General features: G+C 43.1%; 2 protein-coding genes across 2 annotated transcripts; both read left to right on the forward strand.

Annotated features, from left to right (window-relative positions):
* The first annotated feature begins 1,641 nt into the window (after positions 1 to 1,641).
* On the forward strand, positions 1,642 to 4,011 carry nkx1.2la (NK1 transcription factor related 2-like,a). Its single transcript, XM_047029899.1, has 2 exons — positions 1,642 to 1,970; positions 3,006 to 4,011. Exons 1-2 carry the CDS (start codon positions 1,712 to 1,714, stop codon positions 3,623 to 3,625), a joined length of 879 nt encoding a protein of 292 aa, XP_046885855.1. The 5' UTR covers positions 1,642 to 1,711; the 3' UTR covers positions 3,626 to 4,011.
* A 4,072-nt stretch (positions 4,012 to 8,083) lies between these two features.
* On the forward strand, positions 8,084 to 16,776 carry LOC124474292 (carbohydrate sulfotransferase 15-like). The gene is made up of 8 exons (XM_047030276.1): positions 8,084 to 8,987; positions 12,240 to 12,906; positions 13,048 to 13,387; positions 13,569 to 13,712; positions 14,012 to 14,168; positions 14,826 to 14,982; positions 15,202 to 15,349; positions 15,743 to 16,776. The coding sequence occupies exons 2-8, from the start codon at positions 12,328 to 12,330 to the stop codon at positions 15,931 to 15,933; spliced, it is 1,716 nt and encodes a 571-aa protein (XP_046886232.1). The 5' UTR covers positions 8,084 to 8,987; positions 12,240 to 12,327; the 3' UTR covers positions 15,934 to 16,776.
* Positions 16,777 to 25,125: the final 8,349 nt, after the last annotated feature.

Consider the following 25,125-nt stretch of genomic DNA (forward strand, 5'->3'; position numbering starts at 1 on the left):
GGTGCCCACTGAATGGAAGCCCACCTCACAACGAGACTCTAGCCATTAGACAAATTATCCGACATTTAGCAGACATGGGGGCAGCCTCCCTGGAGATGGAATTACTTTATTATCTCTGGGGCCCCAGGAGGGGGTCCTGGAGGGAAGTGTGCCCCCTGGACCCCCCCCCCCAGGAGCTCTGGCCATGCACCCCCCTCTGATCTCTGGTTCTGCCCTGCGAGGACCCAGAGAGGCCTGCTCCCCCTATCCTCTGATGTCTACCTGGGGTCTCTTTGTCCCCGGGGCGGCCTATTGTCCTCCAGACAAGGCTCAAGCAGATGTACGGCCACAAGGCTCTCTCGCAGGAAGTGGTAAACCCTCCACCGTGCAGCGTTTCATTCATATGGAGGCTACAGAGTAACAGCCATGAGAGGAGTGCCTTACACATGCTAATGTAGACCAACAAGGTCCCCTGTAGGGAAGGCTTCTACAAATGTTTGACCATGCAGCCATACTGGATCATGCTAGTCCACCGGACTGGGGCAGACAGCAATGAAACAGCCTTGAAGAGACTAAATCGCCCTCAGTTGTAAAGTAACTTAGAAGTAGGGAGGAAATGGAGGATGTGGCAGGATTTGGGAGACTGTTTTAACAGTGTGTAAACTTGATACTAGCACCCCTCTCTTCAGGAGCCACTGTGAAGGAGGGCTATGGGCCTTCTGTCTACCTCACATCCACAATGGAAGACCTTGGGACACACACACGCACATTATGCAAGTGCACACATGCACACATACACACTCATACATATATTTAAGAAATATTTTCCATATAACTGATTGTGTTTGTAAACAACTGAAGAGATATATTCTAGTGTATATTTTTTATCACAAATACCGTATTTCCAAATAAAAAGTTTGGAAGTTAAATTTTTATTCTGTGCATTTTTTTAATATACTACGTGAGCACGAGTAAATCAATCAAACTAGAGACATTGAAAGGAAACGTGATTAGCTTCTTTCAACCTGACAGTCTGTAACTTACAGCTGGCCACTTTTATCAGTGTTGGACACCTGCTGGAAATATTGATCCGGCACTGCTTTCACCGGCTCAACTCTGCTTAACCATCATGGTTTTAAACAATCCTATGTCGTCTCACGTTGACTTCTAATCCCATAGACTGAAGAATTGATCGACTGATTCGAACATAAATTTACGTGTGAGAAAATAACAGCCTAAATCATGTCGGTGTTCGTATCACAAAGTGGTGTAACTATGATAGAATGCGTTTTAACAAACTGAAAAGGACGAGTAACAATCTATTTATTATGGATATTATCTACTTAGTTAATAAAATGAGATTGTTGTTTGTTTATTTTATTTTATTCTCTCTTTGGCAGAAGTATGAGAGAAACATTTGTCACTTATCTTAACAAGTATGATTAACTTAATATTAGTGACCGTCATCAACGCCTACGGCCAATTAGGAGGTCGTGTTAAACGCTTAAATGGTACTTTTGTCACGTGGTCACGAAAAACCGCGTCCCTTCGAATGGAGCGGAACGGACAGACGCTTTAAAGACCGCTCTCTTTACTCATCGACCGTCACTAGGAAAATAGAGAATCCGAGGTGGAACAGTATACGAGCAGAGGTTTATTGCACTGGCGGTTTTTTGAAAGCATAAAAGCAGTAGGAAAGTATGTCAAGTGCCTTCTAAATGCGTAAAGACGCATGCGAGTGATCTCCATCGTCTTCCATTCCCGCTTTGGAGGTATTTCAGCTAGAATGTTGGATTCCAAGGAGTCTGGAGTGAGAATGTCCGCACATAGGATTTCGTTTTCCATCATTGATATATTGGATCCACAAAAATTCAATAGCAAAAGGATAGGCGCTGCCAAAGAGAAGTTTTGGTCACCAAATGCAGAAGTGGCAAGTTTGAAAGCGGACGGCGGCGCAGGTGGAGAACTGACGGTGGAGCACGTGAAAACAGGTATGGAGGATAGGATTATGCTAAAATGTAAATTATGAATGAAACTTACTTCTGTTATTGTTATGTAAGAGGGGATGTTTTTCGTCCACTTGGAATGCTAATGAATCATTAACGTGTTTGGCTTTCCATTTGATATTTAATTTATGCATACTCAAGAGCATAGGAATTTACTAATAGCATCCGTAACTAATATGTAGATTTGTGGTTAACCCAAAAAAGACACTTTAGGCTACAGTATTTGCATCGCATTGAGCCAGCCTAAACATTCCAAAACTGCAATGACCAACAGAGAGATCAGATTTATGTCATCTCTATATGACCTTCCTTTACTTTCCAAGGCTGCGTTTCCTTTTAAGAAACCACAAAAGGCTCGCTCCCACAGCCTGCGACTGTGATTGGCATTGGGACAGGCAGGCCAGATAATTGTTTAAATCGTCCCATTGAGGATGCCTCCGCGCGCTTTGATCGATATCCCATTACTGCATCCTGCATATCTCCCTCCAGCACCTTGCAGGTACAAACTTCAAACCCCTTCCATGTCTGATCCTAAATATCGTTCGATTAAAACCTCCCTTTAAATAGATGACATTTATCGATCCTGAGACAAATATGAAACTCCATTAGCACGTCACGGGCAGATAGTGGAGCTGGATTTAGACGGGATTTCTTTCCGCTACATGACATTTGAGACGATTTGAGATTTATAAATCATTTAGGATTAGAGACCAAGCCATCCCAGTGGCCCTCCCCTCGTGCTTCGTTCCACCCGTAAGGCCCGGTGATTTTAATCAACAGGAGTCTAACAGTTGTTTTTCAACTTGTACGGCCTATATTTCCATTGCGCTAAACGGACCTGTGAGGCAAGCACCTGTAAATTCTTATTTTTGTCCAAACGTTAATGGAGCTGTCCTTTCAGCACCACACTCAGCCTAACCTGAGAGTACACAAAATATCACTAGTTTCGCATTTACCCTATAGCTTAAAGTCTTTCAGCTGCATTCCTTTAACTACAATGTTGATTCTTTATGTTAGCAGAGGAAGAAACGCAGACGGACTCAGCAACGGATGCCACTTGCCAGGCTGCCAACGACTGTACACTTTCAGAAGGTCCCACGAATGACCCAGCGCCTTGTCTTACAGAAGATCTGGACGATGAGGACAGTGGTGGTACCGGAGCCGTTAACTCAGTATCACCTGACCCTTCTCACAAGCGGCGGCGCTCTGACCACGGCAGCGCCAAGCCGCGGCGAGCCAGGACAGCGTTCACTTATGAACAACTGGTAGCTCTGGAGAACAAATTCCGTGCCACGCGATATCTGTCTGTGTGCGAAAGACTCAACCTGGCGCTCTCCCTCAGTCTCACTGAAACCCAGGTTAAGATTTGGTTCCAGAACCGAAGAACCAAATGGAAAAAGCAGAACCCAGGTGCAGACAGCACTATGCAGCCCGTCTCAAACTCTATACTCAGTGTCAGCCCAAGTCCAGTAACCTGTGGGTCGAATCCTGCCAGTTACCAGACTTTTCCATCCTTCAGTTCTGGTAATATAATTTTCCATTCGACGGGTGCAGTTCCCCTATCGTCCACAGGAGGGCTTCTGCATCCCTTTATGCACAACGGATATTTACAACCACCTTACTTCACTCCACATTTATAAAATGAGTATGTTATTATGTAGTGACACACAGCAACAACTCGTTGGGCAATCCAAGTGTTATATCCTATAAATAAGAATTCCTAAATACGTCCTAATAACAGAGGCAGCCCAGTAATTAGTGTGCAGAAGAAGAAATGTCGGACATTCTGTGAGTAAACTGAAATGATCAGATGGCGCTTCAAAATCCCTCCGCGTTCAGTTAAACACCTCTAAAGTGATATGTCATCCTCTGTTGACGAAACCGATGTACATAATGTAAAGAAAAAACAGATACCATATTATAACGTCTTCCAGCGCTCATATAGACTAAGAAGAAATACCGGTTTGAATTGTTTCAGTATGGCGTTGTTTGAACAATTTTTTTATAGTGTCTGGATAAAAAGTGCAAGGGCACCTATCTATAACCTTCCTCATCTCTTTCCCTGTCTGTTTGACAGTCTTGAACTGTTAGGGTCTGATTTCCTTGCTAACCCGCCATATAAATTAAACATTAAACAATATACATCATGTATGACGCTGTTGGTCCTTGCTGTGTCCAGGTTACAAGGTGTTTGTGCAGCTTTACTAACTTGAGATTAAGAAATCTGAAATGAAAATACAAACGAGATGCATTTTATCGTAAATCCTTTTTTTGTGTGTGTAAAAACTGCTCTTCTGTTTGACCCGGCTTTAAAAAACACAGTTAACACAGTCCTCTGATACCTCTGATAACATCTAAGAGCTACATCTGCCACTCTCCTACTTTAAATTATCATTATCAAAAACTATATTCAGACTACATGATTCAGACTTAGTAAAGTAAAGGTTTTCACACACAAACTACTTTTTCAACACTGCAACAAGACTTGCTTCCTTGTCTGCCATACACACTGCAACCACTACATGTCGCCCCTTCCGCATTTTTATGTTTGTCATAACCTGACAAATGTTCACGACAAGACGTTGGACTGCTAAAAGGTCACCGAAGGATTTGAACAGAAAATTAACAGGAAATGTCATTCCTCCATGGGCAAAGGGAGAGAGGGCCTGTCTTCATGCCTGTAGATGTGACTCTGTATGTGTGAGTGTGTGTGTGTATACATGTGTTTACACAGACACAATGAACACCACCAAGGAATTTTTGCTCGTACTCTGCAACTGCTGCTGCGACCTGTGACCAGCGATCCATCACCAGAGGACGACCAGGACCCCTCCTCCTTTATTCTGATTTCACATTCCCGTCATTCTCTTCACTGCCTCGCTCCTCAGCAGCCTGGCTCAGCCCTGGTCCTCCTCACCCCCTGCCCTACGTGTCTTGGATGTTTCCTTCCTTCCTTTCTGATTCAAATCTATGGCAGGTCGGATGGCTGAGCGATTAGGGAGTCGGGCTATTAATTAGAAGGTTGTTGGTTCGATTCCCGGCCGTGCCAAATGACGTTGTGTCCTTGGGCAAGGTACTTCACCCTACTTGCCTCGGGGGGAATGTCTCTTTACTTACTGTAAATCGGTCTGGATAAGAGCATCTGCTAAATGACTAAATGTAAATGTATGGAGACCCATTCATTTGAATTGGGTATATGGGAGCAGGGAAACATGTAGAACATGCAAGGCAGACCAGAGGTCCAGGATGGCAGTGTAAGATGTGTGGCTGTTGTTGCCTGGGAAATGTGAGGGGCATTCTGTCGTAAGTCGAACGCCCACAACCCCTGACACAATTCTGTTGGTTTGTACCCTCGTTTCACTCCGGCACATCTAACACATATAGGCTCAGAACTTTCCAGTTCAAACCTCTGATCAATATTAGATGAAACCCATCTTATTACCCAGAGATCCACTGGCTGTCACCCACGGGCGTTTCGATGACATTGTGCATTTCATGTTTTTTTACGAGGTTTTGAATCTGTTTGGGAGGTCGTTTGGGGCTAGGAGAGGGGAGACCTGAGCTTTACTGAGGGAAGGTCAGATACTGATAATACCTAGATGTCCTGAGGTGGAAGGAAGGGGAAAATGCTTTCCTTATCTATTTACCAGTAACAATGTGACATAAATACTTTAGGACTGAGGGTGGGGGGTCCAGTCTATGCCTGTCTGCTTCTCTGCAATGAGGTCCACAGTGACTGGTATCATCTCTGATGGGGTCAAAGGTCAGCAGAAGGAAAGTGAGATTTCAGTCGCTGATACTTCACTGGTTTGAGGGATTTGTGTGCATTGTTGGACAATGCTGTGGTGTTAAAGCATATCTGCATCTCATCCTGAACTGAGGCGTTCATCCTGGACTGATTTTGGAGTATGGAAGGTTTTCTGGTTGTTATGGTTACTTAGCCATTTGGTTGCTTTAATGAACGATCAAATGTAGGCCAGCGGTGTTCCTCATTAGCCTGGGTCAGTAATCACAACAACAACAACAACAAGCATCTGCAATACATCTCTCACACTTGAGGGAACCATGCACAAAACTACAAGGTGGGCAAGAACCAAGTGAACAATTCACTTCCTAATATCCTCAACTTTTAAAATACAAGAGTCAGTGGAAAAATGGCCCAAACCAGCTAGTCTAGACTGTTGTCGTCCCCCCCCCCCCCCTACACACACGACCCAGGCTATCACACTGCATGTCGGTATTTCCTTCACCAATTCTGCATTGTACTGCAGAGGACTGGACACAGGAAATAAGTGAGGTGTTATAGGGCTAAAGTATCAGGAACTACTAGACACACCCTTTCAAATGATTGCTACAAAACAGGAGTGCATGCCAGAGAATCACTGTGTATTGTTTTTGAGGTGACATTTGAGACATATGACCAGTCAAAAAACGTCCTTATAAATCAACAAAAGGCATTACTTTACATAATACTTCAGCTGAGAACAATACAGACATGCCCTTGATCTGTACTGCCTCAGAATTTGAATGTTGTTCCAAGATTGTTTACAACATCAAGTTAAGGCTTTATCTTTAACTCAAGATAATATTAGACAGGAATCTGTGTAATGCAGCAAGACAATGGAAAGTCTCCTTAGCTAAATCACAAATTCGCCTGCCTCTCGTGTTTTACTGCTCTTGAGACAAGAACGTTGCAAGCGTGTCGCAGTTCAAACAGTTTCCTGTCTGTGTCCTGTCAAGTTTCAGCTGCCCAGCCCTGCCATGAACTCCACTAATTGGCCACCTCGATGCTATCAACACATTCCCCAGATTCATCACAACAAGGGATGTTTAATTTGGTTTTAATGATTACAGTTTCCCATAGCTGCTCTGCGTCTGTCTTGACAGTTGAATAGCGCAGATAACGTCTCAGAGGATGAAAGATGTGCGTAAGAAATCTTTCGTCGGTATCACGTCTGTTTCCAGTCACTTTGAGAGTTGTGTTCTGAAACAGTCTTTACAATACTGGGCTCTCAAGTCTCACACGTTTGCCGTGAGACTCACGCATTTCAACCATTTCTCACGCAGGATTTTGTATTATATCTTGTAACTCTAGGTTGTGTTATGGTAAGTGATAATATGACTATGAACATAAGAAACTATATAACATTAGAAAAAACTAAATGTAATGAATTCCCAAAATTTGGGAAGATTTATATATTTAAGTGATATGTAAGTGGGTATCTGACAAGAAGTCTGGAAATTGCATGTCCATTATCTTTGTTTACCTTAGATTTACTTTCCGAATAATTTGGAAATTTATGTTTTGGACATTGACAGTCAGTAATCGTTTACTGAGGTTTTAGCGGTGGAAGGAAGTAGACTATATGACAAATCTGCTCCACTGTGTGTCAAAGATCTGGTTGCTGTTCATTCCGTCGCCCCCACACAGTTCTCAGTCATTTGCAGCTGGTTAGTTGGTCATTGGTTAATGACAATGAATCAGGTTGGTTAAGCAGTGGTTCCCAACCCTGGTCCTCAGGGCCCCCCTGTCCTGCCTGTTCTAGATGTTTCCCTGCTCCAACACACCTGATTCAAATGAATGGGTTGTTATCCAGCTCTGCAGAAGCCTGCTTATGACCATTCATTTGAATCAGGTGTGTTGGAGCAGGGAAACGTCTAAAACATGCAGGACAGGGTGCCCTGAGGATCAGGGTTGGGAACCACTGGGTTAAGGTACTGATGGCAATAGCCACACTGTTCTGGTTTCAATATACTGGACAATTTCCTGAAAGTGTTGATTGATTTGTTCCTGGCAATGCTGTAAGAGAGACCAGAGAGAAACGGATTTTTCTGTTTCTGACTGCAAATGAGTCAAAACCCATGACTCAAAACTCAGCACTGCTGTGTTGACATGGGTTTCCTATATTGCTCAATCTTTCTAAGTAATATGTTTTTTTTTTTGTTAATCTTGAGGAGGGAAACGGTTAGGCTAAAATAAATGAACTACTGCTATAATCAATAGTTCAAATTACCCACAAAATCTGTCAACCTTTAGGCCTACCTCTCAGACAGATTAAAAAAAACGCTAATAAATATTGATCTGATCTGATTAAATAATGAAAACTATTACAATTTTTGGATACAAGAGACAGATGACAAAATCAATTTGCATTCAGATCATGAGTCGCATGCGAGATGTGTATAAATTGCTATCGCCGAAGCAAGGAATTATCAGCAATTAGACACAGCCTCTCATAAATATGGATGTTCTCTGAGGGGGATACATTTATTCAAATTAGTCTTTATCTCACTTCGCAGAGGCGAAGACGTCCCGGGGCGAGCTCTTTCACTTGTCAGGAATAAACTATCTCACCTTTTAATGTCGAACATGCTGGAAGTTGGAAGATGATAATTACGCAACTCTTCAACACATTTTAATGTTTTCCTCTCAAGAAACATTTGTCATGACGAATCGTCAGTGAGCGCTAACTGAATCGATAATTCACGGAGCAAAGGATGGAAGAACTTTCCAAACTTCCTCTTAAAATATCGAAACCACTTTTTAATAGCCTATACAGCATAACTCAGCAAATAATGATAGGCTACGCGATATAAAATATCTAATCAGAGGCGAAATTGACTTTTGTCATAATTGCTTTTAGGGACTTACTTTCACATAGTCCTACACAAACATTCGCCTTTGCTTTCTCTCTTTCTGTCTTTCGCAGTTTTTTGTCAACCTCTTTATTTCTATCCTCCAATATTCCTCCTCCTCTATTTTGTCCCTCGTTTTTTTTTTACTCTGGCTTTTCCATACCGGAGCCCAGTACAGTCAGTAGCAACGCGAGGCAAATCACAATGTAACAGTTCCCCGTCGTGCAATGCAATATGGGCTATAGGTTACAGTATTATGATGTACATGTTCTGAGATATTTTTGAGCTTTTTCCAGTTTGATACCGGTTGGATATTTTTAAGGAGACATCACTTAAGAGGCATGACGGATTCATCTCAACTTCAATGTAAGTATTTGCTCATCACTATTATTGTTATTATTTGAAGTGATATAATGTTATATATGTTGTGTCTTTTATTGTGTTGTCGTTATAAGAGTATCTTAGCATAAATAAGAATGGATGACACGTTTCTGCCCTTAAAACATACAGAAACCATTCACTCAACGTTACATCTATTCACTAACCCAGATTCATCTGACTGTAGCCTACATCACTGGGTCGATGTTGATTACAAAATTGCACCTTTGAGTTTACATCATGGATAAGTGGTTTGTGGGTCTGCCAGGAACAGCTCTGTTTTTCCTCCAGACAGTTCTTTAGAGGACAGCTGCAAAACATCTCAGTTAGACCTTACGGGTTGAGTGAACTCTTGGTTTAGTTTCCTTAGTCTCAGTGACCAAATGACAGAAATAGATTATTTTTAAATATTTGAATAATCACTGCCACCACTATCTCTTGTTTATTATAATGATTTTGCCATCTGATCTTGTCCAAACCCTTCAGTTTTCCTACCTGCTTGACTGTCTGAATCTCTATTATTGACTGAATGACTTTTATGCCTACAGTTTCCATACACATGATCATTTATAAAACGTTGCCTCATAGCTTGCTCTCTGTCTACACAAACCCTCGCTAGGGTATTCGCCACACTGTAAACACTCCATAATTCTTTTGTGTGTTGAATTCCATTGACTTACACGGTGTTGCTACAGCCATAGTGTACGTTTGCCAACTCCCTGCACACGCACACAAACACACACAAACACACACGCACCTTGTGTCCAGGAGCCCTGGTGTCCCCCTGCTCTCTCCCTGCTCTCTGACAGGGGCTGTGACAGGTAGACAGATGACCTTTGGATAAACCCTGTCTCAGTAGACTCAGCTGGCTTACTCTGAAAGCCCTGGTGTCGGAACAAGGAGTGTGGGGCTGGTGTGTTTGTGTTTTTGTCTGCACAAAGATGGGTGAGTGTTTGTTACTTGAGGTTGGAGGCTGCTGCTTTAACCCTTTCACTCTCCTCACACCCAAGTCCAGTTTAACAGTTCTTCAGCTCTTCCCTGACAAGTCTGGTGTGCGATACTGGGCGCACAGGCTTGGTCTTAGTTCCTAAGATAAGCAAAATAGCTGAAGTGTTTCATAACTTGCGACTGTGTCTCTCTTTGGCTCTGCGTTCAAAATGCACGACGTCACATTGGAAGACAGTGCTGTGTCACGGTGGACGTTTAGACAGTGGTTTAGAAGACTTTGGAACGGCTTTTATCCAAAGTGGTCTGAGTGTGGTGCCTTTTTGTTTTCGTAAGAGCTCTCCATTTTTGCTGCACCAGATCGGAGGAGGAGGAAAGTGACAGGAAGATAAGAGAGGACACGGGGGGGAGTCAGTTGATTAATTTGTTACTTAGTGGTGATCTCCAGTAGAGACTTTTCAAAGCTGTAAATAACTGACGTCGTAACTACGACGACGAACTACGACTTCAGTAATATCTCTGTGTGGCTTCTTGTGACCCTCTGTCATGACTTCCTCATCCAATCATGAAGACCACCCAACTTGTCTTCAGATACCTCTTCGTGTCTTGTCTCTCTTTCCCCTCTCTCTCTCTTAAACGACACCTCACACAGTAGGAGACACCCGTCGATGTCTCTCTGGGTGTTATGATGTCACAGAGCTTTGAAAGCCGTGAAACAGCACCGCCTCAGCTCAGCAGTCGCATGCTCCGCTCGGCTTGACATCACATCTGTGTTCCAGACATCCCAGCTGTGGACTGCTCTGACCTGGACTTATAAAGGCCTCCCACAGTCCAACATGATCACTTTTAGGAGACGGATCTCCACAGGGGTCGACGTCAATCTCAGTGATGATTCAGCCATTTATTGGGGTTTTCTGTAATTTAACGACCCAGCACAAGCCACCTTTTGAATGCCCAGGTCAGCCATTTAAAAACAATGCACTTGTCTGAAGGCATGTGGAAAACCTTGTGTGCTAGACCTAGACACACACTCCATCAACAGAAGATAAGGCACATGCATGCTCTTCTCGTGTTGCGTTTATTCTCCTGCCTTTTTAATTTGTCTTCTGGGTTCCTTATCCATCATCAGAACGAGTTGGCCCATGTGTCCTGTACTCCCTCTCGTTCTGGGAATGTGGCCTGGAGTCTTGCCATGAGCCACGGCTGAAATGAACCAGGATGCTGTAGACAAGTTGGTAAACATGAGAACGGGAGGACTGTTCCTCTCCAACTATCACCCTGTCAGGCCAGCCCCTCCGAGCTAAGGAAAGAGGAAACGTGTACAAGGAGATCAAATGAATTGGAGGAAAGGGGACGTAGGGGAAAATTGAGAGTTGAGATGTTGGAAGGAGAAGGTGTCGGAAGTCAGATGTTTGAGAAGATGATGGTTAAAAAATTCCTGAAGATTCAGGACCTTTCATATGTTGACCGATAAAGTAATTTAGTGTCTGCTCTCCTGTGTACATTTCTTCTCTATGAGTCACGTTGTCCTCTGAATGCCTTTGTGAGTACGTTTATTCCTGTAAGAACGTTCTCCTTTGAAGGAACGTTTTTATTTTTACAAACTTTCGGAGTTTAGTGGATCAAAGCGAAAGAATGAAATCCCCTCTGATTTCATATTTCGTCTTTTTAAAAGACTTTCTAGGATTCCTATAGGCGATGTTGAAACACTCACGCCAACCCACTCAGCCTCACACTCAAGCACAAACACACACACACAGCCACAAAACACACCCAGCCACACACACACACAGACGTGTTATACTGTTTTGTTTTGAACACTTAACGGCTGAGCCTGTAACGCACAATGTTTTAAAAACATAATAGGGTTGATGTGGCCCCAAATGCAGGAGTCCCATTTGTGACCCTCAGGTTAGGAACAACACAGTCAAATGAGATAACGGTTCATGTTATTTTTCCAAGGACCAAGGTTTACAGTCATTTTAAGGCGGAGCTAATAAAACAGCACCGAGTAAGTGATGGAGTGTTTCCTAAATGAGTTTTCTTGGTCTGTTATTCTTCAGTCTACGATCACAGAAGGGTATATCCACTTGCAATTGTACTTATGTTTGCCCACCACAGGTAGTTTGATGTTATAAATAGTAATCATTTACATACAAATATTTACCAACCACAATATCAGTCAACAATACCAAAAACTGTACCACATGTGAAATATGTGACACATGAAAAAGCTTTGCAACCTGCTCTGCTTTGTTTAAGAAAAGTCTAAAATGTTGTCTTTTTCTTTAACAGGTATAACCTGCTGAGTTTCATAACCTGGTGTGATACTGACTTCCCTGAATAAGCTACAAGTCAACAGTCCTCATATCTGGATGTATAAATGTATGTTGAATGCCTCTTCAAGTCAAGCCTCATTAGTACTTCCCACTTCCCCTTCCCTTCATCACATCCTACCTGCAAAATGTCTCACGCGGACTACAAATACAGAGCCCTTCCTCAAACAGACTACAAATATGGCGCAGCCACACAGGAAGTAGAGAATCACAGGAAGAGGTCAGCAATGCCATGCGAGGGAGACGGCCCCATCAGTCTGTTCACAGCTCCGGAGGTCAAGCAGGTTGCCACGCAGGTTGCTATGCAGGTTGCTATGTGGTCACTGTCCTTCATGCGGAGCATCACAAAGATCAAACTCCTCAGTTTCCTGTTGGGGTTAACCTTCACGGTCTTGGTTATGACATCGTACATCCTGACCTGTGACAGGAAAAGACGCCAAGTGACCCCGTCACCGCTCCACCTCACACCCACCAAGGTTCACCTCAGCGGCCTCCCCTCCAGCAGGACGTCCCCTCTGGGAGAGGTGGACCTGGAGCTCCTGATGGAGACGGTGGGCCTCAAGTTACGCCTCAGCAGTCCCAGGACGGTTCCTGCTCTGAAGGACGTTCTTCACTCTGATCTTCACGTACGTTCGTACATCTGAGCTGGGATCGTTTAATACATCAATGTTTTGATGAATTACATAGGTACAGATGTGTTTAGCTTTTGAATCAGATGGATATCAGGTCGATTGTTTTCACCTATTTGTCTGTTTCGTTCTCTGCAGTTGTTCTCGGTCATTCCCCGACAGTTCTTACCCAACGTCAAGAGTCCGTGTTGGTACGAGGAGCACGTTGGAAACACCAGCGCAGACGTGTACGGTGAGAACCTTTACGCGCTGCACTCGGTGAACTTCCGAACTGTCTGCGACTATCTGAAGAGAGATTTCCGTGAGCACCTGTACCACAACAACAGCAAACTCTACAGGCTACGCTGCCTGCCGTACTTCTATATTATCGGCCAACCCAAAAGCGGAACGACGGATCTTTACCACAGACTCATGCTTCACCCTGAGGTCCGGTTCTCCACCATGAAAGAACCACACTGGTGGACCAGGAAGAGGTTTGGTAAGTTGCAATAGTATACTGGGAAAAAGCCACTTCAAATATGAGTAAAAAATCAAATTAAAATGCTTATAAATAAATTGGAACAAATGAAAATCCGCTAATATTTATGGTGTCAGTTGGGTGTTACCTTGACTCAGTGGCCGAGGACAGGAGAGTGAGAGTGCTCTGCCCTGTGGTTTAGGTATCATCCGTCTCAAAGACAAGGCCACAGATCGCTTCCCTGTGGAGGACTACATAGACCTCTTTGATCTGGCAGCTTACCACATCCAGGATGGCTTTCTGGGAAATGCATCAGATGGCCACAGCAATCAGCAGATAGTCACAGGTTTGTGTGTATTCGTGTGTGTGCTTGTTTGTGTGTTTTTGGTGTCAAATGTCAGTATTCTGCACCTACTCAGGACCCTTGAGCAGGCTATAGCGGAGATGTGGTCTTGATTTCAAACTGGCTTTCTCCTATCCTGTGTTTTTAATCAACATTCTTATCAGCTCACCCATCAACAAGCAAATCATGGTTCTCATTGTATCAAGCAGTAGCTTCACAAACAATGCCACTCTCGCCACTCTCTTGTGGATAATATCACCTTTACATGCTTACTTCCTACTCTGCACACATTTGATTGACAGGTGAAGCCAGTGCATCCACCATGTGGGACAGTCTAGCTGGGAGCTGTTCCCACGGTGACGGAGCAGGAAGGGAGCCTCACTTCCTGGTTCCGGACTTCATCCATGCTGCCCAACCGGATGCTAAACTCATAATCATGCTGAGAGACCCGGTAGAAAGGTACTGACCAACTCACACAACTGCCTCACACAACTGTCCGATATCAGAATCAGAATTGGTGTTTATCGCCAAAGTGAAAGTTAGCATGGACAAGGAATTTACTTTGGCAGGAGAGCCTACCTAGGCAGCCATATTCGGCACCATATCTGATCTGATCAGATCGTCATTTATTCATCCCCGAGAGGAAAGTCAGAATGGTAGGTGTGGTGTTAAATAAACTGTGGTTTATACTGACAGGACAGGTGGGTGATTTATTAGTCCTTTCTTTCACTCATTCATTCATTCATTCATTCGCCCATTCATTCAATCATTCACCCATCCATTCACTCATTCATTCACCCATTCCTTCACTCATTTTATCCACCCACCCATTCACTCATTTCTTCACTCCTTCATTCACCCATCCATTCAATCATTCATTCACTTATTCTTCTGCTCATGTGTAGGCAGCTATGTTGTGCCAGGCCGATGAGGCGACAAATGAGGCGACAAACCAAAACACTGTCAGAGCCGCACTTCTGATACTTGATCTTCTGAACTTTCCCTGTCTTTACGTCGCTTAAAACAGAAGCCTCTGCTTTGTGAATACAATTTAAGTGTACAAATGTGTTCAGCCAATCCCCCTGTGAACCGTGTGCTGTGCCGTCTCCCTGCTAGGTTGTACTCAGACTACCTGTACTTCCACATGGTGAACAAGTCAGCAGAGCGCTTCCACCACAAAGTATGTGAGTCTCTGGAGATGTTCCAGTCCTGTCTATCCGAGAGCTCCATACGCTCCTGCATCTACAACACCCATCTGTTCTACCACATGCCTGTAAGTAGCGGCCACCTTCATTGCTGCCGGCTGCCAGGGACAGGGCATACGAGGCCAACAGGCCGTGTTCTGACTGCTCACTGACGAGGAAGAATATGTAGTTGTGTGTCTGGCGCCCTCCTCTGGTTGGAATATGAAAACAAGGAAATGCTGTTGGTGAGCACGACTGCTTGCCTCAGTCGAGGCAGGATCCTGATGCCTGTGTTTTGGTGCCCTCAGGTGCGACTAAGTCTTGGACTCTACATCATCTACCTGCTGGACTGGCTGACAGTTTTCCACAAGGATCAGATTTTAATTCTGCGTCTGGAGGATTACGCTGCCAATCTCAAAACATCCATGCACAGGGTCTTCCACTTCCTGAGTCTAAGTACGTCCCTGAATGAAAGCCGACTACCTACACACTAGCCACCAGTTTTCATCTTATCATATTATGGATCTTCACCACCACAAAACTGTCATAATGGTGTGATGGATGTATATTGTGGTAATGACTTGATTAACAGTAACGTCCCTAGGGGCATATGTTGGTTTTTTTCCAAATGTGGGTGGTACATCTTATTTTAATAACTGAAAATGCAACCGTTAAATCATTTTCTTGATAAGAAGTGTATGTGTGTGCATGGTTGGGGGGGGGGGGGGCAGATTTGCGGTTCTCAAAAGGATACACCAACATATAATGAAATCTAACTCCCTGAACATCATGTGTGGATTGTCGGCTTTTTTCCTCGTCTGTTGACATCGACCCTGCTTTCTTCTCCAGGCCCTTTATCAGAGCACAGAGAGCTGCTGCTAGCTAAGAAGCCCATGTCCAACACTCGCAGGGCACAGGATCGGAGCCTGGGCCCCATGTTAGCCCTCACCAGATCCATGCTGCAGCGCTTCTACCAGCCCTTCAACCAGCACCTGGCTCAGCTCCTGGACAACCAGGCCTTCCTGTGGACTGACCCATGAGGAGCCAAGGCCCAGCTTCCAGTCATCCAGGCCTTCCTGTTGGCTGATCCCAGTGAAGTCAGGTCAAAATCCCACACAACAAGGCCTCCCTTTGGGCAAAAAGTTCCGACTGCTGGATCCACAGTCTTCTTTACATCTGGCGAGCATCATGGATTAAATTATTATATGTACTTATATTAAGGAAAAAATGATGTCAGGTTTTATCAGAGATAATATATTGTAGGTGCATTACGTGATGCCCAGCTGTGTCCACCAGGGGGAAGCACCTTCTCACACAGCAGATCTACCACTAAAGACTCCCACACAAGCCAATACAAGTTTTCACTCAGCTGTTATGTGTTTCTGTTCTTCATTGGTATGCTGCACAAAACCTACTCTCATGTCTGCTTCAGTGATAAACACATTTGTGTAAAGGCACAGTTCTTGGGTCGATTTGTGTTCAGTCACGACTAAATTGCTCTTTGCTGTGGTAGACACAATCTGAATAACATTAGGGTACCCTGGAGCCTGCCCGAACAGGGATGTGATTCTCATTAAATAAAGGAGGATTGTTACCTTCTGCTGTCATTTATATTTGGTCCACTTGAAACTTACATCTACTGATAGTTTCCCCGTTGCCTGTTTCATTACAAACCATGCAAAATCTTAACATTGATAATAATATAACGTGCTTACTTTCGACTCTACACACTAGCTCTTGTAATTACATGTCGGGACTAATGAGTGGATTTGATTGACGGGTTAAGACAGGTGAAGTCCACCATGTTGCACAATCTAGCTGGGAGCTGTTCCCACGGTGACGGAGCAGGCACGGAGCTCCACTTCCTGGTTCAGGACTCCATCCTCTCCAAAGCAGCAGTTGTTGTATACGATGTATGTATACAATGTATGTATACGGTGTGTGTATATATGGTGTGTGTTTATGGTGTGTGTATACGGTGTGTGTATACGGTGTGTGTATATGGTGTGTGTGTAGAATAGAGAAGCACTATTGTTTGGTTTCATGCCTGTAAAGCTGCCCAACCTTCTCATACTGTCCTTATAGCACCAAACACTGTGACTGCACAGTCCACCACTACCCACAACCTACCACTGTATGTCTGTCCAACCCACCAACCATCATGCTGTAGATTGTCTCCGCCGACGCTGACCTGCTGAAGTTCCTCAGACAGGTCAGGAGCAAGTCTTCTGGGTTAGACGGTCTTAATCCTCTCCTCTTTTTAATGAGCAGCTCAGGGCAGAAAAGGACAAACTAGACACGTTTTTACTAAACAATTAGTGATACGGTAACTGATTCCCAAAGCTTGGACATGACTCATTCCCAGCAGCAGTTTCACCAGGGAGGTGCTTGGTGACATCATCACTGCAAGGGAAGCCGTCTCGGTGTGTGCTCATCACATCAGAGAATTTTTTTTTTTTTTATGGACAACCGTGAGTTTATTCCAGGACACAGGCATTCCGAAAATGGCATTGACTCCATCACAGAAGATGCAGGTGAGCACCTTGTTCACCTCTACCTGGATCGCCCTATTACACACTCTAACTCATCCAATCATGCCAACAAGTCTTTAGTCAAGTTTATATTTCATTCTGTCTGACTTGACCCTCGCCTACTACTCAACATGAGTTTCACCTGAGAAACGATGACAAACCAAAATCTAAATTAAAGGTTAACTATATTATTGGTTGATTGGCATTTCTAACTTCTGATAATACAATATATAAATAATATAAACAAAATATCAATAAACTAGTTTAGGAGGTCAGTGGCGTACAGTGTCTCTAATTGGTTGTTTGCGTTCCTATAACGTTTCTTGGCATCTTCCTCCAGGTAGTGTCATGGCGACGGTAGAGAGTAAACAGCTATAATGAGGTGAGGATACTGAGACACAGGAGGTCGTTCTTTGAAGCTTCCTATTAGAAAAAAAACTAAGATTTCAAGGCAGAACTCCCATTTTCAACTGCCAGAATAACTCAGTGTCTACAAAAACTTCCTTTGAGACGATCATTTTATTCCGTTCAAGAGAAACACCTGAAACGTGAGTCTTCTAAAACTCTACTCTGCCTTCAGAAACAACAAGACTTATTAGTTGTTGTCATCACTGGACTGTCGCTGCACAGTTACAAACCTTGTCATTATCTCAACATGATACATCACAGCAATCTGATGAAATATCTGATGTTAAGGCTGTCTTGCCAGCAAGATTATACACAGCAATTGCAATCAAAAACCGTGAATACTAATGAAGGGTTCTGTGGAGACCCCTTTCCCTCTGATGAGGAAGTGAAATGGAATGCTAAGATACGGTTATCGAGTGACGGTACTTCCTTGTGATAAAGGAAACCGGTGCTCATATTTGTTTGATGATGTGGGCAATGAATGGATCTCTTCCTCCAAACGACTGACCTTTGGGGCCACAGGTCTTAGTGTTGAAGTGCTGCTGTGTCGAAGGGGGAGGGGGAGGGGGGGGAAGAGGTGACGGAGCGAGGTTGATTGCCCTCCTCGTTGTGTGGACAGTAATCCTGTAGAGGATTTTGACAGGCGGAGGAGGCAGATATTGCGCCTTTGTGACATTCTCTCATTTTGTCAAGGACTTTGTTAGGAGGAGTTAAGTGACACCAATGTGTGTGTGTGTGTGTCTGATTGTGTGTGTGCTGTACCGTAACAGACTCACTGCATTCGCAAGCCTCTGAGAAGGAAAATAAGTATTTTAAAGGTTTGGGAGAGAGGTGTACTACCTGGTTTTGACATGATACTTAGAATGAGTGCTTGTCAAAGCAAAGCTTTTAACAAGATCTTAGGTCAGAGAAGCTATATGAGATTTCACCATCCCGGCAACAGCAGTAGAGAAGCACTGCCCTTGAGAAGAGGGCGACACGTTCGCAAGCCTGTGGTAACGCTGATCTAAATATGACAGAAGGCAATAAAAGATTAATTTTCATTTTAGACACAATGATTACTGAATCATGACTATGATGAATAACAATCAGCGGAGATGAAGGTCCCACGAGCCTCTTGTTGAGAATGAGACGAGACAGGGATTGGGCAGGGTTCACCGGCTGGAACCATACCGGGATACAACTGCAGCACAGTATCAATACACCACACAGAGAAATAGAGATAATGCGGTTTATAAGAAGTACTGTGCTTCAAAAGGTTATTGTGCATGGCTTATACGTGGTTTATCAGCTGCCGTTATTATCAAAAAGTTTTGTTTTACAAAGTAGGCTCGTTAATCCAGGTTCTCCACAACAATTCACTTTCTCCATTCGACTGTGTCTCAGAAAGAAGTAATCTTTTATTTGCCTGTTACCAAGGTGAACACCCTCACAGAACATTATTTAAATTTGTCTTCTCTAATACTGGGGGCCCAAATATAACTCAAGAAATAGTTGCCATTCTTTTCCTGTCTGAAGTCACCATTGAACAACACAACTGCATTAGAGTATTATGTATATGTGCATGGAAGATTATACAATACTTATTGTATATCTACATTATAGAAATGATGTACTAAAAACAACCTTATTTGTTTCAAACTTTGACAATTAGATGTTCTCTCTGAGTTCATACTAGAGGAGTCATCTGTTTTAATGGCGTATCCATTATTTAAGAAAGCCCTCTTAAAAAGACTGGAAGTAACTGGAAGATCAGACCTGCTATTCTACTTCAGTGGGATTTACGTAGAAATGTTCAATTTACGAGAGAACATTCATAGCTTTTAGTCCTGGATGTCACAGGCTCCCTTTAATTAAAGGACCACTTTATCTTCTCTCTTTTTTTGTCATGATTCAAGTAAAGGCTTTCAAAATAAGGTGGGAAACTTTCTGGTAATTCAGTGGTCAGTGCAAAGTGGTGAATAGAAAGAAGAGTCTGTCAATGAGTCCCATCCTGCTGTCTTTCCTCTGAGAGCAAAATGCATCACATAGAATGAAGAGAGCGGGGAAAACAATAAAACTGATGATAATTATATGCTATGCTGTTGTAGGTGACATCCACAAGTAAATAGTTGATTTGTCGCAACCATAAGTCAAGTTATTACATTTTTTAAAAGGTTTTAGACATACGTTCTGACATCACCAGTCCCAGAAACAAATCATTGTTCATCTGGCAGTGATTCAGACGGTAGTCAGCTTGATTAATTCAATGACATGCTCCATCAGCACTCTGATTAGTGAGAGACAATCCAACAGAATTATGACTCATTCTGGTGACGACCGCTGGATGCTGCCAGAACATATGACCGCCCCCACACGTCGCATTTCAGAGATTCATTAAATTTCCTCAATTGAGAGTCACAATTCCTCAAATTCTATAGTAAATGTAGTGGCCCGTATCAATAAGCAGTCAACTGGGGCCGATTCTGATAACAAACACACGTCCTATTATGAGGACAGCCAGGTGTAGGAGTTATTCCTATGACAAGCATGATTTCCCCTGACCACCCGTGGACTGAAGAAGCAATCCCCTCATCAGAAAATAATACATCTCTCATTCTCCTTCCAGAGACTAACACAGAGGGTGATAAATCTCTGTGTTTCACTGGTCTAAAGCAGAGACTATCTGTCATGGTTGAACTGTGCTATGACTTCAATTTCAACAAGATGGGAAAACATCCGGCTGGCTCATTTCACTGGGCAATGGGTTTCCTCTCTAACTGAATGGGATGGAGTTCAGCTACCCACTACACTGTAGCTATCATCTATCCTGCCAATGCAAGTTTCAGGGATAACGTAATTCCACAGCCAGGATAAGATCAGGCAATCTTAAGCTTCTGAAACGGCTCAAGATCCAGATATACACCGAAAGATGACACATTCGATTGCATTGTCAGACATTCCCTTACAAGCAGAGTAGCAAACTGATCAGACCATGTGATTCACTTTTAATGATGGATTCAAATGATTCACGTCTTCTGGAAAAGGCTTTAGGGAAAGTCTTACGAATTTTCATAGATGCACATTTATACCACTCACTGATAAGACTGTTCAGATATCAGATTCTGTACAACCAGCCTGCAAAGAACCAAATCCTTTTTGACGTGGGAAACTTTCAAGGTTATGTTGCCATAGAGACTGCCCTGGACAACTTGTGTGTTCAGTTCAGTAATTAAGACCATCTAGGAGACCTGCTAGATAAGTCGAAGCCAGGGTTTTTTTTTCTTTTTCTATCCTATAATTAATCAAATTCAAATGAGACTTTATTAAAGGTGATGATATGCATTGTGCCCTAACACTGTAGTCCTAATTCACAACATTGCAGCTCTTTCACGCATCAACCAACCCACTGCCACATATCACACCTTCGATTTACTTACTTATATAGCCAAATATTAGCCTATATTATTTACCAAACCAACTAATAACGGTTTAGACTAGTCAGAAGGAAACCGTGTTCATCATATCCAAAATAACGGTTTCCCAGGAATAATGGGAACAACATTTTTAAATTCGCTCATCGTTTCCATTAGCAGAGAAGGAACCCAGCAAATGACAGTAGTAATGGCTCATACTCTGTTTGAACACAGCTTGGAGAATGTTAACCTGTTCTATTGCAAACAGCATGTGCCTATACTAAGCTGTGCCATAAACATTCAACAGAACGGAGATGCACTGGTGATTAAGGTTAATTGGCTTCGCGAGGGGGTGTAAAACAATGCTGGGATTCTGGCTCGCACTGTGACATTAAAAAGGTCGTTCTAGTACAGGGGGACTGACAGAGATTAATGATGCACCTGTCTCTCTCGTTCGCTCTAAACTTCAGACCAGAATTACGGTATTACTAGTTGTAGCCTGCATTTTGAGCCATATTGTTCATGTCTAATCATAAATTTTTGCTGCGTAATTTTAATGTTTAGAAAATCTCATGTTATTTGGTGTAGGCCTAGCCCTACTCCTGTCTAACATCACAGTTATCTAGGCTAGATTTAGCAGACATACACTTAATGTGCAGAAACGTGAGTTAAGGTGTGCATTCATGTCCAATTAATCTGTTGCCATTTTAATCTATTTGCCCAACCACAATCCATCAGTTACATAGGCTACTCGGTTTGTCTAAAAACTAATCGATCGCCTCTAACCAATTGATCCAACAGAGTGGAGGTCAACGTCTAAAATCAAGATTTAGCGAAGGAGTCATCACATGAACGCCTGTCAATACCTGCCTGCTCTGTTTCAGACTGGTTCCACAAACTGTTCATTATATTCAAGTGTGCTTGTTCTCGGCCAGGCACCCTATTGTTGCACGGTTTCTGAGGAATTTACGTTTTTGTGGCGAAAAGTGCAGCTATCGGTAGCTAACTTGCTAGCCACAGTCACGTGGCTAACGTCACAAATCTGGGTGCGTTTAGACTACCTAGCTAGTACAACCAGAGCCTGTTAGACATTCTCTGGTACAACCATAGACGTCTATGAGTACAACCAGGTACATCAGTTCAGTAGTGCGTTAACTTCCGGGAGATAGCTACCGTGGCTAACTAAATCTGCAAAAAGACAAATGCAGACACGCCACAGACACAGGCCGGGGTAATAAGATCATGCAAGCTATGATAGCTAATAATCTATAAACTGTGATTCCAGGCTGTGATAAAAACCCTGGCCTGTATTTTTGTCAGTTTTACCAAGAAGTATCGCTAACATACTGTAGCTGTCGGTGAAACAGTGGGCTGCCCTTCGTTCTGGTTAGCTTCTAGCAATCCCTCCCAGTCCCATACAGCAGTAGGCCTAACGCCAGTAAACTGTAGTCCGGTGTCAGGTCTGAAGCCAGGAGCAAAATGGAGAACTACTAGTATGGAGTTCGGCATTTCGACTACAACCGGCTTCCAGGTGAGCAAAATTATTCATTATTCCTGCTAGCAGTGGGTTATTGAGTATTGTAATTGGCATGCTAGTTAGCTCAAGTTGTTCAAGGAAAAGGCCGGTGTTCCGGAGAATTCAGTTCACGCCTTCGGAAGATACTGCCAGAAAGTGACAACGTTTTTTTGGAATCCGCTTGTTTCAATGGGGGTTCTTTCCCCAGCAATTGTAGTCTACCCCCTCTAGTTATTTAAGTTTTCAAAGGCGTTTTATCTTGAATCATTTTAACACACTTAAATGATTGATTTGTATCCGTGGACGTTAGAACATAAAGGAAAGAGTGATTGAAGCAGGGGAAGTGAAGACACGTGCTGCCAACTGTGTTCTACACCCAACGCATCCAGTTCAGTTCTATCGTTAGGTTTTCATGATTTATACTCTCTTGACGGCAATCTTCAAACACCTTCCCCCCACGCTCTTGCAAAGTCTAAAGTTTAGAAAGGACAGGAAACCATGGCAACCCGGGTCGGTGCTGTTTTCCTGGGAGGTTAGCAGGGAGTTGAGGACTGTGTCTGCAAAACGTTGTGCTAAATCACCCGGGTGTGTGTGTGCGTGAGGATATGTGTGTGTGTGTGTGTTTGTTTGTTTGTGATTGTGACAGTGCATGGCACGGTGGCGATTGACCAGTGGGCTTAAATATGAAGCAGTCCAGTTGAACGTCATTATGACAGTTTTTACTTAGCAATTACGGCAATCAGCTGGCCGTTTTGTGATTTGTTGACTCAGTTAGGATGACAAGGTTTAATCTGCCTGTCAAGTGATTTATCCTCCCCTGTAACAGTCAGATTGAAGGAGAAACCAGGATCCCGAGGCCATATGAACTAACAGCTTTGTGTTCCTATTAACGGAATTATCCAGAATATTATCAATTATTTTAGTTATTTAAAAATCCTTTGCAGCAAACACAGCCACAACAAAAGCATGTGGCATGATGGAATGCGTGTGGTTTCATTTACTACTTAGGTATTATAAAGGCAGACATTCTTTCTACACAGTAACTCAAACAAATACTTTAGTGTAGAATTTTACTTGGATCTCGTATTACTTTATTATATTTTCATTTGTAACCTTCCTTAGACACATGGGACAACAACAATGAAACAGGCTAATTATAATTTTCAGATGTGTTGCATTGTTTACAGGAAGGTAATTGAAGTAGGCTTTAAATTAGCAAACGATTTCTAGACCAAGGGTTAGAGTTGCTGTAAATTCTGTAGGATTGGACAACTGCGCTAGTTAACGCCATGAAATTCTCCTGTAGTTAGGAATGTGTGTTCACAATCTACCCAGTGAATTTGAGTAGAAAAGCATACAGCGCTATTATAAAATTGACAATTGGCATTTCTTTTCAAGTAAATATTTTGATTATTGTTACGTCAAGCACCAACACTGTCAAATTCTCTAAATTATCCTATGACTTAACTGTAAAATCAGATCTGATTTATTTGCTTATTTCCTCTCCATTAATGTCTCCCCTAATTAGTGGCGGAGAAATGATCGCTGAACCAGAGGAAATACTAGATCAGTCTCTGTAATACACAGCAGGATTTGTCAGGTTTCTCTGTCAGGCTTAATGTCACGGTGCCCCCCCCCCCCCCCCACACACACACACACACAAACAAGTACCCATTCTGTGTTTCCCAAATGCAGAGTCCATTCATCCGTACCCCTCCATACAGCCTGCCTGTGACTGTGAGAGGGTTAAGGCTTGTCAGTAGAAGGGTTTCTATCCTTGATTGTATCCCCTGGTGAGACAGAGATCTATCCTCTAACTCAACACTCTCTCCAAGATGCTCAATTAGTAGAGTAGATGCTGCTCTTTTCTGCGCCGTAAACCTCTTGATTTGGTTCCAATTATATTGGGAAATACTGTAAATGTCACGTCTTCGAATGCGCTCAATCTATCCGTTGTTGGTTTGTTGTTGAATTAAAAGTATTGGCCGTACTGGAGCTTTTACCAAAGCAGTCAAAACACAGTAGTGCACTGTAGGGGTGGGAATCGTTTGGTACCACGCGATTTAAATCGATTCTTTGAGTCACAAACTTTTATTTTACATTTGTGAATCAATGTGAATCGCTAGACTGAATCGCTATTCAAATTTGAATCTATTTTTTCCCCCACTCTTTGTGCACTTCATTTTAAATATACTGTATAGCTCTGGTCAGGGACTGATCTCCAATAGGGCAAGCAGGGCTTTGCAACCAAGAGGGCCTGGAGAGAGACCTTGTTAAATATAACTTGACCTTTCTCCCCTCCCCACAAACAAAAGGCTTCCGACATTAAAATGCTTTGCCTCCTGGCTCTCCGTAAACATGATCTGGTTCTGGTGTCGTTTT

Source organism: Hypomesus transpacificus, chromosome 11 (genome assembly GCF_021917145.1).
Source record: "Hypomesus transpacificus isolate Combined female chromosome 11, fHypTra1, whole genome shotgun sequence".
Lineage (NCBI taxonomy): Eukaryota > Metazoa > Chordata > Actinopteri > Osmeriformes > Osmeridae > Hypomesus > Hypomesus transpacificus.

Coding starts and splice junctions, on each gene's coding strand:
- LOC124474292 (XM_047030276.1), top strand. CDS start 12,328: ATGTATGTTGAATGCCTCTTCAAGTCAAGCCTCATTAGTACTTCCCAC. Junction 13,713..14,011: donor CAATCAGCAGATAGTCACAG/GTTTGTGTGTAT, acceptor TTTGATTGACAG/GTGAAGCCAGTGCATCCACC. Junction 15,350..15,742: donor CTTCCACTTCCTGAGTCTAA/GTACGTCCCTGA, acceptor TTTCTTCTCCAG/GCCCTTTATCAGAGCACAGA.
- nkx1.2la (XM_047029899.1), top strand. CDS start 1,712: ATGCGAGTGATCTCCATCGTCTTCCATTCCCGCTTTGGAGGTATTTCA. Junction 1,971..3,005: donor GGTGGAGCACGTGAAAACAG/GTATGGAGGATA, acceptor TTATGTTAGCAG/AGGAAGAAACGCAGACGGAC.